Source organism: Panthera onca, chromosome D1 (assembly GCF_046562875.1).
Source record: "Panthera onca isolate mPanOnc1 chromosome D1, mPanOnc1 haplotype 2, whole genome shotgun sequence".
Taxonomy (NCBI): Eukaryota; Metazoa; Chordata; class Mammalia; order Carnivora; family Felidae; genus Panthera; species Panthera onca.
In genome coordinates, this window is record NC_138348.1 from 100,105,632 (window position 1) to 100,121,402 (window position 15,771).

Consider the following 15,771-nt stretch of genomic DNA (forward strand, 5'->3'; position numbering starts at 1 on the left):
GCAGCCAGAAGCATCCTGAATGAGGGCAGCCTTACCGGGACACAAGCTCCAAAACCCTGGTGCAAAAGTGCCCGTCAGTCAGTCAACAAGCATGGACTGAACAACCAGAGAAGACTAAGCCCCTCGGGGACCTTACCAACACATGAACAGAGTACAAACCGAGGGATATGTGCTTTTAATGGGAGACGTGCACTGTGCACCCCGGGAGCAGAGGGAAAGCGCCCGAGGTGAGGGGAGAGCTGAGCTGAGAAAGTGAGATGATACTCGATCAGCCTTGTTCTCCACTCTCTGAAGACTCTACTCCATGAAGGGATTTCTTTCTTTTCCACTTCTGTGATGTCCTATGGACTCTAATACTCTCTGGGAACCAAGCATAGAAAGCTCTTTCGCCAGAGATCTGGAGGAACAGGGGAGATATACATACTGAGCTAAAAGCGATCTCACCTACAGGTGCAAAGGCAGATGAGCTAACTGCAAGAATAGGTCACCAGAGCCACCAGGAATAATGAAATAAATACCCCAGGGGCATCAATGCTCCAGCTGATAATACCCCTGGCCAGAAAGGCAAAACCAGTATGGGTTCTCTCAATAGAGAATGTGGAGGCTGGCATACCTGGGGACTAGAAAAGAAAAGGCACTTTTTCAAAGGACCAGCTGAAATTTGGCTAGCCAGAGACTTATTCACTAATTTCACAAATAGTTCTTGAGTGCTTCCTATGTGCCATAAGAGAAATGGTCTCTTCTAGTAGAACAAGCAGTAAAGAAGTAGACAGGGCACCTGTTAACAGTTAAGCGTCTGACTCTTGATTTTGGCTCAGGTCATGATCTCAAGGTGGTGAGATCAAGCCCTGCATCAGGCTCTGCGCTGGGCATGGAGCCTGCTTGAGATTCCCTCTCTCCCTCTCCCCCATACTCTCTTGCTCGCTCTCTCTCAAAAAAAAAAAAAAAAAAAAAAAAAAAAGAGCTAAACAGATAAATATACAAAAAATGAAAGCTTCTGATAAAGGCAATAAAGGAAGTAAATGACATATGAGAGAGAGAACCTCAAGGTGAAGGGGGCACTCATTTAGAAAGGGTCAAGGGAAACCTCTCAGAATGGAACACAACTGAAACCTGTAGGAGACAAGGGAGCTGGCCATGCAGAGCACTGAGGAAAGAGCACTGAGGCAGAAAAGCAGGTGCAAAGGGCCTGTGGCAAGCAGCAGCTTGGCCCATCTGGGGACTGTCAGAAACGCCATGGGACTGGCAGCGAGGAAGGGAGAGTGGCACCACGTGAACCTGGCCAGGGGACAGGGCAGAGTCACGCAGAGCCCTGCACACCCCATTAAGAGTGCTATGCTGAGTATAATGAATACTACTAAAAGCGGAGTCCTGATGTGATCTGCTTTATGCTGTAAGAAGAACACTCCGGTGCGAGATGGAGCACCCCTGCGAAGGGCAAGGGTGTACACAGGGAGGCTAATAGGAAGCTACTGACAGTCTCAGGAGAGAGATGGTGGCTTGAGCTTAGACCGTCTAACCCTGAACTGAACAGAAGAGAGTTTTTATAAACATCCTTAGATCATTAGGTCCCCATTCACAAGAGCAAACAAAATAAATAGTTAAGAAATACACTGAGCAAGAAATGTGTAAAAAACCTGCGTGAAGAAAACTTTAAGTCAGTCCTGAAAAACAAAACAAAACACAAACGGGAAGGAATACCATGTTCTTGGGCAGGGGGGGACTTCATAAAGATGCCAATCCTCCCTAGGTTCTTTCATACACTGAACACAATTTTCTCCAAAATGCCAACCGTTCTCCCACACAGAGCCCTCCCCAGAACCAGACAAGGTGATTCGCAAGTTCCCAGGGAGGTAAGGCAAGATAAGCACGAAAACTTGGGTAGGAGGTGTGGGGAAAGCCACGAGGGCATATCAGCCCTCCTGAAAAAGAGAATTTATTACCGAGCCTCAGTAATTAAGAGTATGGTGCTGGCGTGTGAACGGACAGTCCTATGGAAGATAAGTAGGCAAAATACACACGCTGGCACCTACTCAGTGGGGGAAAGATGGGCGAACCGCGCATGGTGTGGGGACAAACCCAGGGGAAAACATGAGAGCAGTATCTATCCGTGCAGTAGCGAAGGAAGGCTTTTCTGACTATGATACAACATTCCGAGGTCATGTGAGAACGGACTGATACATTTAATGTGAAAATTTTGAATTTTCATGCAGCAAACAAATAAAAATCCTATGCTATATGCAAAGTGCGGGGGCTCTGGGAGTGCAAGATTCCTTCCCTCTCTCTAACAGGCCTGCAAACCTCCTGAATTATGTGCCCAGGTCCCTGACACATGACAATTTCAGAGGAATCTTCACCCCTCAACACAGCACAGAGCTTCAAAGTGCAGGCCCTTTTGTCAGGACACCTAGGTGTGGGTCCCAGCTGTGCCACTCAGTACACCTGTGACTGGAGGGAAATGATTTAACCTTTCTGTGCCTCAGTTTCCTCATCTGTAGAATGGGAATGATAATAATAGTACCTAACTCATGGAGTTGCTGTGAGGGTTGAAAAGGAAATACAGGTGAAGTTCTTAGGGCAGAGACTGGCACGTAGGAGCACTCAATAAATTCTGTTATTATTGTTAATAAAGTTATTGTTGTTGTTTAAAAAAAAAACATTGCTTTAGGTATTTTTTCTTAAGAAACTGGGTTACCCCTGGCCTCAGGACACAATGTATTTCATGGTATCTTCTAATATATTTTCGTGTATGTTTTTTAAAGATGGACCTTTTTTTAAGATTTTATTTCTGAGTCATCTCTATACCTAACATGGAGCTCGAACTTACAACCCTGAGATCAAGAGTCACACGCTCCACCAACTGAGCCGGCCTGAAGCCACTATATTTTCATTTAAAGTTAATCATCGGGGTGCCTGGGTGGCTCAGTCAGTTAAGCATCTGTCTCTTGATTTTAGCTCAGGTCACGATCTCACAGTTCGTGGGATTAAGCCCCATGTCCGGCTCTGCACTGACAGTGCGGAGCCTGCTTGGAATTCTCACTCTCCCTGTCTCTGCCCCTCCCGCATGCACACACACGCGCTCTCTCTTTCTCTCTCTCAACATAGATAAACATTTAAAAATAATCATTGATCTAACCCAAGGCCAGCAAACTTTCTCTGTAAAGGGCCAGAGAGTAAATATTTTAGGCTTTGTGGGTGACACGGCTTCTCTCACAACTACTCAGCACTGCCCTTGTACCACGAAAGCAGCCACAGACAATACGTAAGCAAATAAGCATGGCTGTTTTCCAATCAAACCTTATTTACAAGAAGGCAACAGGCCAGGGGAAGCCCATGAGTTAGTTTCCCAACCCCTGATCCAACCAAATATACCAAGCAGCCCTGTACATGTACCAGATTTGTATCAGAAGAACAAAATTAAATCAGAGACCATTCCTGCCCTCAAAGAACTATTATAGTACACCCCAGGCCTCTTACCTTGCTCACTGGGGATGTAGGTCTCATCATAATCTTCCTCCAGAACCAGCTGGTCTCCTATGCGGATGGGTCTTCCGGCCATGATTGGTATGGGCTCGAACACCTACGTCCTGGAGACCCCCTTCCAAAGAGAAAATCAATGACCCACCTTAAAGGGAGAAAAACTGGAGCCCGGTCATGGAGCCCCTGGGTCAGACCAGACCCTGCAAGCCAACTTAGCACATCTTCCAGACTCCAGGGATAGCGGAGGGTGGAACCAATGTCTCAGAACTCAGGCCTCATAGACTCTGCGCCTCGTAAAGTTCCCTGAGACGCATCTCCCAACGCTTGCTGAATACTCAGCGCGTCACAAAAGAGCTGGAAACCCAGGTCTCTCTCTCAAGAGTGTGACCTCATATCCCGCCCCCCACCACCAGGGGAGAAACAACTCACAGTATAGGACCCCCAGCAAGAAAACCCTAGGGACACCAAAAGAGCGGCACACCCCCATCCCCCCCGATGGCAACGTATCCCAGTGCAGCCACACTATCTTCAACGCACATCCCTATTTACACCCAATGATGCCCTCAAGGAGCTTACAATCTAGGGGAAGTAGCACACACAACTTCAACAGCAGAAGGCAGAAGGGGAAAAATAACCATCCTGCTCCAGAAGTACTAAGAGAGAAGGAATATATTCCCGCCGAAGGGGGAAGGAAGGCTTTGTAAGGAGCTGGGTACCAAAGGCAGACAAGAGTCATGTTGGTGGAGAGAGCGAAGCTGGCAGAGGGGATGTTGGGTGCAGACAAGGTGTTCTGGAGTACTGGATACAGAACGCGGGGCAGGGGCTGGCGTGGAAAGCTAGGTCACGGAGAGCCTTGTAGACCATGTGCAAGAGTCTCCACTCTCCCCTGAGGCAAAGGGGAGCCACTGAGGGCTTTGGTGAGAGAAAGTGGCACACAACGGCCTTTTTTCAGGATGTGAGCTCTGGCAGGGATGGATGTCAGGACTGGAGAAGTAAGACTGGTGTCAGGAAAACCACGGAGGCGGCTGCCATCCAGGTGAAAGACGATGAGGGCTTAAACTAGGGCAGAAGCAGAGAGGATGGAGGAGGGGCAGATGCTGTGATGGTAGGGTTAATAGGAGAGGGATGGGAGGCAGGGGGGAAAAGAGTCCAACTTGAGTCCAAGGTTTCTAGCCCCGGGGATGGGACAGCGTCAAATTCAAATTCTTCAACTGACAAGCTCATGCCGTTCCCCGCTCCTCCCTCCCAGGTCACAACTCTCCCGTTCTGGCACCTCCCGCACTGAGGCTCCCAGTGACGCAGAGGCAGGTCCCCCTGTAAAGTGGCTGCTGGAGTGCGTCCCCCACCTGAGCAGGCATCACCTCGCTGGTGTGACTGACAGGAGTCTAGAGAAACAAGCCTGACCTCTTCAGAAGCTGTCACTGTTCCACCTGGAACAGCAAGCGAAATACAGCCCTCTTACAGCAGGGGAAGTGAACAGAAAGACCCTGTCATCAAAAAGGAGGTTGCAGGGGAGGGTGCCTGGGGGGCTCAGTTGGGTTGGCGGCCGACTTCCACTCAGGTCATGATCTCGCGGTCCCTGAGTTCGAGCTCCATGTTGGGCTCTGTGCTGACAGCTCAGAGCCCGGAGCCTGCTTCGGATTCTGTCTCCCTCTGTCTCTGCCCCTCCCCTGCTCAGGCTCTATCTCTCAAAAAAATAAACATTGAAAAAAAAAAAATTTGTTAAAGGAAGTTGGGATGTGTCCTGTAATGAGTGCTCAGGAAATGGCCAGGTCTGGTGGCTCTGAATCTGTTCCAAGATTGCCGTTTCCTGATAAACAGCAAAGGATATATGAGGGATCGTTACTGTGGCCCTCTCTGTACCCTGAGAGTTGACAGATGGGCCAGGAAGGTATCTCGCCTTACGACTCACAAGAAAAGGCTCCCTCTGTCAGTCCAACGGAGGCAAGGGAGTGAGGCTATGCCCCCTCTCATTCCCACCTTGACACCTCCAAGCAGCAATTTCAGGCCTTAAGAAGAAAGGCTAATGGAAGAAGCATTCTCCTCTACGGTACGTAAACCCAAGTGGGGATCTGTGCCCTACCCTAAGAACCCCTAACACCCTAGGAGCCCATAATGGTTCTTCACACACACAGAGATAAGCAGGGCCACCGACTCTTAAAAAGCAGAGCAGAAAAGCGCCAGGAACCAGGGCAGCTGATGTGGCTTAATGAGCCACAGGAATCTTGAATTCTCTAAGTTAGGGAGGAGAGGGAAGGAGAAAGGGAAAGAATCCCTGGGGAAGGAAGAACCCCTAGCGGCCAGCCGATGTTCAGTCCAACAGGCTGTGACCTGTCACAAGGCACTGTAGCAACCGCCTCGGAGCACTCGAGAGATGTTTCACATCCCTAGATACACCCCATCTCCGGAAAGCATGGGGCAGGTGAAATCTCTCTGTGGCAGGATGCCCACTTAGCTATATTGAAATGTCAGGAAGAATCTTGAAAACCCAGAATCATGGGTCACTTGAATTTCGCACAAATCTTCCACCGAAAAAGATCTTCTGTGGGTAAGGACAGGACCAAAAGGGCAGGAACTACAAGAAGGAGGAGGTGGTGGGAAGAGAAATCATATGCATTTAGTGGCTACTGGAGATCATTTATTCATTCGAGAAATATTTATGGAGCACCTAAGTTTACCTTTTTTCAAATGTTCATTTATTTTTGAGAGAGAGAGAGAGAGAGAGAGAGAGAGAGTGGGCGAGGTGCAGAGAGAGAGGCGGACAGAGGATCTGAGGCGGGCTCTGTGCTGACAGCAGCGAGCCTGATGTCGGGCTTGAACTCACGAACCACAAGATCACGACTTGAGCCGAAGTCTGACACTTAACCGACTGAGCCACCCAGACGCCTCTTTGGCTGGGCACTAGAGATGCAATGAAGAGTAAAAACACCTGCACACTAGCAGAGCACACACACATGCACATTTGCACAATTAGGGTTCCCTGTATAATTACTGCTTCCAGTCTGCCTCAACAGTTATAAAGAAAGTTCAGCAAAGGAAAGATTTCCTGGAGATGGCACTGGGGAGAAGGTGGAAGACACTGTAAGTGATTAGGTAGTGGGAACTGAGCATAGGTTTGGGAACATTACTGGCTTTGAATCCCAGCTTTGCCACTTACCAGCTGGGCAAGGCACCTCAGTTTTCTCATCTGTAAAATGGAGAGAATGATGTCTACCGCCATTGACGGGAGAATTAAATTATCCAGTATATGTAAAATACTTAAAACACAGTATAACCTCAATAAATGTGAGTTGCTGTTGTTATTACTATTCACATACGTGAAAGGCTTATTCTACATTGTTCCAGAGGACAGATCTAATACCAGGGAACATAAGTGAAGGCCATTCGGACATTCAATGACCACTTATTGAACACCTACCATGGGCTGGCACTGTGCTATTAGGGGCTACAGACGTGATTACACAAGGCCCTGAACTCCAGCTGACCCTAGCTGAGCAGCCGAACATGATTATATAATGTGTTAAGCACATTAAGGGAAGTAACAGGAAATACAACGGGAAACTAAGGTAAGGATTGCAAATGTTACTTTGGAATATCAGGGAAAGCATCACAGAGTCCAGGACCAATGAGATGACTCTTAAAGAATAAGCAGGAGCTCACCAAGACGAGGGAATAAGGGAATATAAGGCAGAAGAAACAGCCTGGACAAAGGCAAAGAGGCAGGAAAGAATATGGTGGGTGCAGAGAATTCATTTTGCAACAAAAACTTAGATTCACTGAACACTTCCTACGTTCCAAGAACTGTACTAATACTGCACATACATCATCTCACCTCCTCCTCTCAAACAGGTAGAAATTGTTTTCCCAGGGGCGCCTTGATGGCTCAGTCAGTTAAGTGTCGGACTCCTTTCAGCTCAGGTTGTGATCTGCGGTGTCTGAGTTCAAGCCCCTCATCGGGCTCCGTGCTGGCAGGTCAGAGCCTGCTTGAGATTCTCTCCCTCTCTCTCTTTCTCAAAATAAACTTTTTTTAAAAAAAGTTTAAAAATAAAAAAAGGAAATTATTTTCCCCATTTTCAAATAAGGAAAGTGAAGCCCCACAAGGTTAAATAAAAAAGCACTTGGCAAGTTTCCAAAGGTGGTAAAAGGCACAGCAGAACATGCATGCGCCCGCGTCTGTGGGACCCCAAAGCGTGAGCTCTTACCCACTCTGACGTGACCAGAACACAAGGGGCAAAGGGAGGAGCGGCAGGAGAGAGATCTACCGTGGAAGGCAAGCAGCACAGTCTAAAGGGCTGGGAAGGACTGAGGTTGCATCCTGCACATGGTGAGAAGCCATCACAGGACTTCACAAAGGAGACTGGGATGGTCGGATCTGCAGTTTAGAAAGATACTCTGACCGCTGCATAGGAACCACTTTGAGGAGGGCAAGAAGAGAAGCGGAGGGACCAGTTAGGAAGCTTTCCTGAAAGCACAGGCAAGAAATTATGAACGAAGCCAGCGGCTGTGAGAATGGAAAGGAAGGACCAGACGCTCAGGGTATTAGGAGGCGGAATTAGAGGACCTGAAGTCTGCAGCAAGTGAAGGGCAGGGAGGAGGGAAATCAGGGCACTTCCGCCGGTCTGATTATCTGTACTCTTCCATGCCTTGCCCAATAGCCCCACCTAGCATGCTCCCTAGATTATAGGAAATGCCCATCAAATGTCTGCTGCCTATAGCAGCTGAATGAATTCCAGGTGCAGACCTGGCTGAGTGAACAGGGGAGTCCTTCACTGACACAGGAATACAAGGAGGAGGCACAGATCAGGGGCGCCAGGACGGTGGGGGAGGCATGCAGGTGGAGATGGTCAGTAGGCAGGCCTGAGCTCAGGAAAGAGGTCTGGACTTGAGCCCACTCTAGTTAAATGAACGTCTGGGCGAAATCACCCAGAGACGGGCTACGGTGAGTAGAAAGGGGAGAGGCCTGCACAGACAGCTCAGCTAGGAGACCCAGGAGCGAGGAGTCGTGGAAGCCAAGTGAGGGCTGCGGTTCCAAGTGGAGGAGGTAGATTTTTCAATCAATGCAAGGAAAGGAAAAAACAAAACCCAAAAACTTCCTGACTTCCCCAGCTGACCCAAAGACGTCAGAAGGTCGGGCTAGCCCTGGATTCGGACACCGGGGAAGCCTCCCCAGAAGAGAGGTATCCGAGCGGGCTTCGGAGGCCGGGCCTCACACTCCAACCACGGACAGGACAAGTAAAGGGGCGCCCCGGCCAGCTGACAGGCGTAGCCCGGCGCCCGCTGTCACTCGCGCTCGCCCCTCGCCCGCACCCCAGCCCAGCTCGGCGTCCCTTCCGCCACTCGGGGAGATTCTGGATCGATGCACTCTAGTCCGGCCGCTCCTTCTTCACTTCTCCCTCCAGTTCCCGCCCACACTCGTGCTCATCCCGCTCGCGGGCACACGAGTGTGCCCCAAGTCTCCGGCTTCCCTCTTTCCCCTGCCCCCTCCCTCGAGGAGGTCCTCACCTGCCCCCCCGCCCCGGGAGGCACTGGACGACCGCTCCCGGGTCCGCGCAGCTTCCCCAGTACCACCCCGGCTCCCCGCTTCCAGGGACGCCGGGGTGTTGCTCTGCAGCGGCCAACAACCACTTCCGGAAAGAGTACCAACCTAGCAACTAAGAGTCCCGCCTCTACACGGAGCCAATAGGTCGCTGAACAAGGGCTGTGACACTGGATTGGTTAGAGGTCCCGTCGGGTCACGGAGGAGTGCAGCACGTTTCCCGTTGCACGATGGGAGATGTAGTCCAAGATAGTTGATAGAGGGGCCACAAGGGGTCATAAGAGAGCTCTGAATTTGGTGATGAGGGGAATTTCTTCCTGGGCAGGAAAGGGGCATTCGCAGTATTTATAGTAAGGTGAATTAACTAAGGCAATCTATCCCTCATCATTTTTTAACATAGGCTCCACGCCCACGTGGGGCTTGAACTCCCCACCCTGAGATCAAGAGTCGGATGGTACACCCACCGAGCCAGCCAGGCACCCTGCCACCCTGTCATCACTTTTTATTATTATTATTATTTTTTTTTTTTGAGAGAGAGAGAGCAAAAGGGGGAGGGGCAGAGAGAAGGGAACAGAGGATCAGAAGCAGGCTCTGCACTGCTCAGCAGTGAGCAGTGGGGCTCAAATTCATGAACCGTGAGATCATGACCTGAGCTAAAGTCAATGCTCAACTGACTGAGCCACCCAGGTGCTCCCCCCACAACCCGTCATCATTTTTTAAGTAGTGTGATTAATGGCAGGTGAATAATACATTGATCATCAGTAACCCGTTAAGGCTTTAATAAACAAAAGAAACGTGAATGTAAGGTGAGAGGAGACCACCCCACCTCCACCCCCTGCAAAAGAAATGGCTTTCCCGTGCTATGATTAAATCAGTGAGCGCCTGACCAGGACTTAAGAACCCTGGTTTTCGTTGTTTGTCTTTTCAACCAGAGCACAGGGCTCCGTTTGCAACATCGGTGAGGATAACATCTGTCATGTCTGTTTCAAAGAGTCTGCTTAAGAAGAAACAAGTGATGCAACGTAGAGCCGTTCTACAAGCTCTGTCTGGCAGAAAGGTTGCTACTAATATAATTCCAAAGAGCTTCATTTTGCTTACGTGGAAGGCAAATCTTCTTTTCTCTCAAGTGTCCTCAACCTCAGGGCCATTTTACATCCTTGAGGAACTGGGGGACGGAAAAGTGAACTTACGGGTTGAAGAGATTGAGTCCCCTGGAGCAGCTCCTGACTGGTTCTGTTGTAGAGATGGATCTGGCTCCTACCATCTCCCAAAACGAGCACCAGTGCCCCCGATCGCGGAATGCAAAGCTCAGATTGTTGTCTCTGTAGATCCCAAACCACGTAGCCAGAATGTATTCCTCTTGTTTAAGTCCAGCTCCTTCTGCAGCAGCTCTGCCTGTACTTCTTTTATTCTGCCTGCAGACGACCCAACCGTGCTCCCCCTTCCTCCTCACACTCCTTAAAAGTCTCACCGAGGGGTCAGGGGGACAGACTGGGATGGGACTCCAAGGGGTCACAAGCTCATCCTCCACAGACCTCATACAAAACAATATTCAAAAAACTATTGGCAGACTTGGTCTCTATGTCCAAGAACTTGTAATCAATCTGGTTGACTTCACTTGCCGTCAGAATTCTTAACTTTTATTCCTTAGCACGAGTCCCTTTCTGTCTCGTGGGGAGAGCTAATAAAATCAGGGTCACCAAGGGACTAATGGGATTACCCCGCACAGATAAACAATTTGCATTTTATCAGGTTTCCCTGTAGGTTTGTTCTTCAAAGTGCAAACCAATTTATAAAATACCCTTAGGCAAACATAATTAAGAAAACAAATCTTTGGGGGGAAATAACAAAAATGACACACCAATTGATATGCCAGTAATATACCCAGTGAATAAGGAAGAGAGATAGAGGAGTTCATACATGTATGTTATCTTCTGCACTCAAAGATGTGGGAGGAATAAAGCTAAATTGGCCCCAAATTTATGCCATACCCCCAAGTCAGAAATTTCACTGTTAGAACTTTTTCTTCTCTTTTCATACTGTTTACTTGTAATATACAGAAAATCACCCACATAATAAGAAGGAACAACATTTGTTAATCCTACCATTTTTTAAGTATATAAAGATGTGAAATGTTCCCTCTACTCTTTGAATCCACCATATTTTTAAAAAATGTTTATTTATTTTGAGAGAGAGAGAGAAAGCATGAGCAGGGGAGAGAGAGAGAGAGAGAGAGAGAGAGAGAGAGAGAGAGAGAGAGAATCTCAAGCAGGTTCCAAGCTATAAGCCCAGAGCCCAACACGGGGCTCCACCTCAAGAAACTGCAAGATCATGACCCTAGCAGAAACCAAGAGTCAGACATTTAACCAACTGAGCCACCCAGGAGCCCCTTAATCCACCATATTTAAAATTGCAAACGTCCCTTCTTTCTCCCTTCTCTGCTTTACCTTCCCCCATAGTATATATCACCATCTGTAATACTGTATATTTTATTTCTTTACCATCATTCTCCCTGTATAGAATGTAAAGTGCATGAGGACAGGAATTTTGTCCATTTTAGCATTGCTGTATCCACAGTGCCTAAAACAGTGCTTGACATGTAGTAAGTTCTCGATACACATTTGCTGAATGAATAAATAAGCTGAATGAAGGAGGGAATTTCACGCTTCGGAGGAAACCACTGTTGACATATGGGTTCCTACCTTCCAGACTTTTTAATGTTTACGCAGATGTAAATGTATATGCATACATATATATGCACACGTGCATACTTTTTAATTTTTGCATAAATGAGATCATAATGTATATGTTATTCTACAATGTGCTTTTTTCACTTAACATCTTTCAAGGTGAGTTCATAATGAGTTACTTCATTCTTTATAAAGGTTCAGTAGGAGTCCATTAAATGAGTGTCTCCTTCCCCTACTGATAATCGTTTATTTTTGTTTCCAAAGTTTTTGTATTGGACACATGTTGAAATACAGTTACATTTGTTGGATAGGATCCTAGAAGTGACATTGCTCAAAGAGTTTACATTTTTTACATTTCAATAGAAATTGCCAAATTTCTCTCTAAAATAGAATAATTTTAATCCAACCAACACTTTCACCAACACCAAATATTTCCAATGTGAGGCAAAAAAAAAAAAAAAATGGTGATGGTATCTAAATATTGCTGTGACTGCATTCTTTCACTGTTAATGAAGTTGAACTTTTTTCCACGTGTTCACCGGCCATTTGAATTTCTTCTCTAAGTTATCTATTCACATTCTTTGTTCATTTTTCTACTAGGTTGACTGGGGGGTTTATTGACTTGTAGAAGCTCTTTGTATATTATAGACATTAAGCCTTTGTTTCTTTATTATGTGACAAATGTTTCCTAGTCTGTAACTTATGTTTTAACTTTATAAATGTTATTTTTAATTTTGTAAAGGGTGTAGTGATAACACTAAGAGCTAGGCTTTATTAAGCATTTACAATATACCAGATGCCATTCTACGTGCTTTATGTGAATTATCTCATTTAAATCTCACACTATAAGGGGCCCTTGGCTGGCTCAGTGAGTAGAGCAAGTGACTCTTGATTCCAGGGTTGTGAGTTCAAGCCCCATGTTAGGTATGGAGAATACTTAAAAATCAAATATTTTATTACTTATTAATGTTTATTCATTTTAGAGAGAGACAGACAGAGTACAAGTGGGGAGGGGCAGAGAGAGGGAGATACAGAATCCAAAGCAGGCTCCAGGCTCTGAGCTGTCTGCACCGTGAGATCATGACTTGAGCCGAAGTCAAACGCTTAACCAACTGAGCCACCCAGGCGCCCTTAAAAATAAAATATCTTAAAATAAATAAATAAATAAATAAATAAATAAATAAATAAATCTTACATCACAAGGAATGTACTACTGCTATCCCCATTTTACAAATGAGAAAACTGACGACTAGAAAGGATAAGTAACTAACCTGGAGCCTCCCAGTTTCTAAGCGGCAGAACCACACTTGGAATACCACAAGTCTGATTCTGTAGAAGATTTAAAAATTTAAGCAGTCAAGGGTCGCCTGGGTGGTTCAGTCAGCGAAGCATCGGACTTCAGCTCGGGCCATGATCTCGTGGTTCGTGAGTTCAAGCCCCACGTCGGGCTCTGTACTGACAGTGCAGAGCCTGGCCCCTGCTTCAGGTTCTGTGTCTCGCTCTCCCTCTGCCCCTCCACTACTAGTTCTCATTGTCTCCCTCTCTCTCTCTTTCAAAAATAAACACGAAAAAAAAAAAAAATTTAAGTAGCCAAGCCTGCCCATTAAAATAAAACAAAACTGAGTTTTGTTAGAGAGACCTTTGCTAACATAAAATTATTAAATACCCCTCTATTTTTTTCTGTAGTTTTATTTTTCATGTTAAGCCATTTGATCTGAAGTTTATTTTTACATGAGATAGAGATTTAGTTTTCTTTCCTTCTAAATGCATAGCCAATTGTCCCCCAAACAGTTATTGAATAATAGATCTATCTCCTTTTGATATGAATGTCATCTTTATCATATACAGAATTCCCACACATGCATTGATCTCCTGATTTTTAATTGATTTTTATTTACTTATTTTTTAATAGTTGTTTATTTTTGATAGAGCCCAAGTGGGGGAGGGGGAGGGAGAGGGGGACAGAGGATCTGAAGCAGGCTCTGCGCTCACAGCAGTGAGTCTGATGTGGGTTCGAATTCACAAACGGGGACATGGTTTGAGCTGAAGTCAAACACTCAACCTAACCGACTGAGTCACCCAGATGCCCCTAAATTGACTTTTCTTTTCAAACATGCGTCTAATGACCCTGTTGGTTAGGATTCCCTGTTCATATCATATAATCTGCAAACACAGATTCCTTTGCTTTCCTATATGTTTTTAAATTGCTCTGTGATTTTATTAACCAATATTAATGCAGCAACGAGGGAACAAAAGCTCCCAAAACACTGTACACGGTTTCACAAGACGAACTGCAAGGGGAAAAGTGACTTAAGAAGGGTCAACGGCATCCCAGGATCTTGGCGGATACATTCCTGCGGGGGGAGTGGACCTCTAATTTCTGGTAGAGGGGGGTCTCATTCCTGGACAAGGCATGCCTATTGGCGACCTTCAAGCGGGGGGGAGACCCAACCGGTGGGCCCACAGGTGGCGTCACACCAGGAGGAGGAGCCTCAATACCTGGAGGGGGTGGTGTTCAGCCCACACGAGTGGGCGGGGTCCCTCATCTTGGTGGGCGTGGAGTTGAGGCTCCAGCAATGCTGGCAGCAGCAGCAACTGTAGGAGCTGCCACAGCGCCTCTTCCCTGTGGAGCCATTTCCTGTTGGGATGGCCCCCCAACCCCTCAGACGGCACCTGCTAATCCAGCAGGAGCCCCGGGGAATTGGAACACCAGCTGGCGCTCTTCTGCCCGCTGCCCTGCCAACCCCAGGGCCTCCTGCAAGTCCAGCAAGTGGTACCCGAGCAATGCCAGCATCTTTGGGTCTTTCCCCAGCCATGGAAACCAAGTTCTCCCCCTGGAGCAAAACTGGACCCCAAACCCGCTTTTCTTCATGGTCTGGCTGCCTCACAGTCCTTGCCTTCATCTTCCTGAATTCATCACAATCACAGAGGATCAAGTTCATATGCTCGTCAAAAGCCTTACAGGTGCCAGTGAGGATTTGGCCACCTTGCAGGATACGTCTCGTTCCATAGTCAATGTGCTGCAGCATCTTGCTGCTCTTTCTCTCAGTCATGGCTGCTGTTCCACCAAATCCAATGTCTGTGGTCGCGTTTCAGGATCCTTAAGACCTAAAGGAAGGCTACGGATTAAGGTGTGATGCAGGTTCTCTTACAAACAACGCAAGCTTGGGGCAGAAGCTTCAGACAGTAGATGGAGCCTGGCTTTTCACTTGGAAATCAGCTCCCTGGATTTTCCAGCACTGGTTTAACCACCTCTTGGTGTCTCGGCTAAGAATGCCAGTCTCGGTTCCCCCTGGAAACCCATCACAGGTACTTGCTGCTGCTGAGATCGCCTTGGACACAGCTGACTCTTGGTTGCTCAGTAAGGCTGTCCTTCTACGTTCGACTTGGACTTCCAAGTCTGGTACCTGCTGTTCTGCAGTCCATCCCAGGTGTAAGCGGTCCCTGGCACACTCGATCAAACAGACCATCAGGCGTCTCCGGGGACTGCTCCACCCTGCCTGCTTTCTAATATTTACAGAATTTGGTTCATTTTCTCATCTTATTCAATTAGCTAGGCTGATCTAAACTCTGCGGGAGAAGAATAGTGATAGGGACCTTCCCTTTGCTACACCTGCCTTTGACGCGGATAGTTTCAGCCCGTCCCTCTCATGTTTTCTACGATTTTCTGTCATCGTGTTTAAGAAGTTCCACCTTCGCTTTTATCATAACTACTGAATTTTAACAACAGCTTTCCACACTTGTTAAATAATATGTTGATGTAATCATATAGCTTTTCTCCATGAAGCTATCAGGGCTATGAAGATTTTTGTTTTCGGCTCTGACCAGTCAATATACAGACACCCCTTGGAGCGGTAACACTCGGAAGCTGACAGTGGCCATTTACCCTGAGTCTGACAGCACAGAAATCAGGAGGATCTTGGGGATTCACAGCCTCTGGGGTGGAGGTGAGGGCAGGTAGAATATCAAAGGCACAACAAGATTCAGGTGAGAGAAGACCACAGCCTGCAGGCTCCAGTGGAGACAAAGTGCCCCTGTGCTTTCCCCTTTGGACCTTGTTTATGC

The 15,771-nt window shown here is 47.2% G+C and overlaps 1 protein-coding gene and 2 pseudogenes across 12 annotated transcripts in view; all 3 read right to left on the minus strand.

The window, feature by feature from the left end:
- CEP164 (centrosomal protein 164) overlaps positions 1–9,097 on the minus strand; it is a 67,115-nt gene extending 58,018 nt beyond the window's left edge. For 8 of the 12 annotated variants that reach the window (XM_078432793.2, XM_078432786.2, XM_078432789.2 and 5 more), the window contains exons 1-2: positions 8,983–9,097; positions 3,478–3,587 (exon numbers count right to left, since the gene is read on the minus strand). In XM_078432793.2, coding sequence (XP_078288919.1) covers positions 3,478–3,559 — 82 coding nt within the window. In that variant the 5' untranslated portion in view covers positions 3,560–3,587; positions 8,983–9,097. Of the gene's footprint in view, positions 1–3,477; positions 3,599–4,826; positions 4,930–7,312; positions 8,128–8,982 lie in introns of those variants that run through there. The other 4 variants (XM_078432782.2, XM_078432783.2, XM_078432785.2 and 1 more) reach the window with 4 other exon arrangements.
- Positions 9,098–14,079: 4,982 nt separating this feature from the next.
- LOC132662256 (small nuclear ribonucleoprotein-associated protein N pseudogene) lies at positions 14,080–14,759 on the minus strand (annotated as a pseudogene).
- Positions 14,760–14,921: 162 nt separating this feature from the next.
- On the minus strand, positions 14,922–15,176 carry LOC132662255 (SNRPN upstream reading frame protein pseudogene; annotated as a pseudogene).
- Between the last annotated feature and the right edge of the window lie 595 nt (positions 15,177–15,771).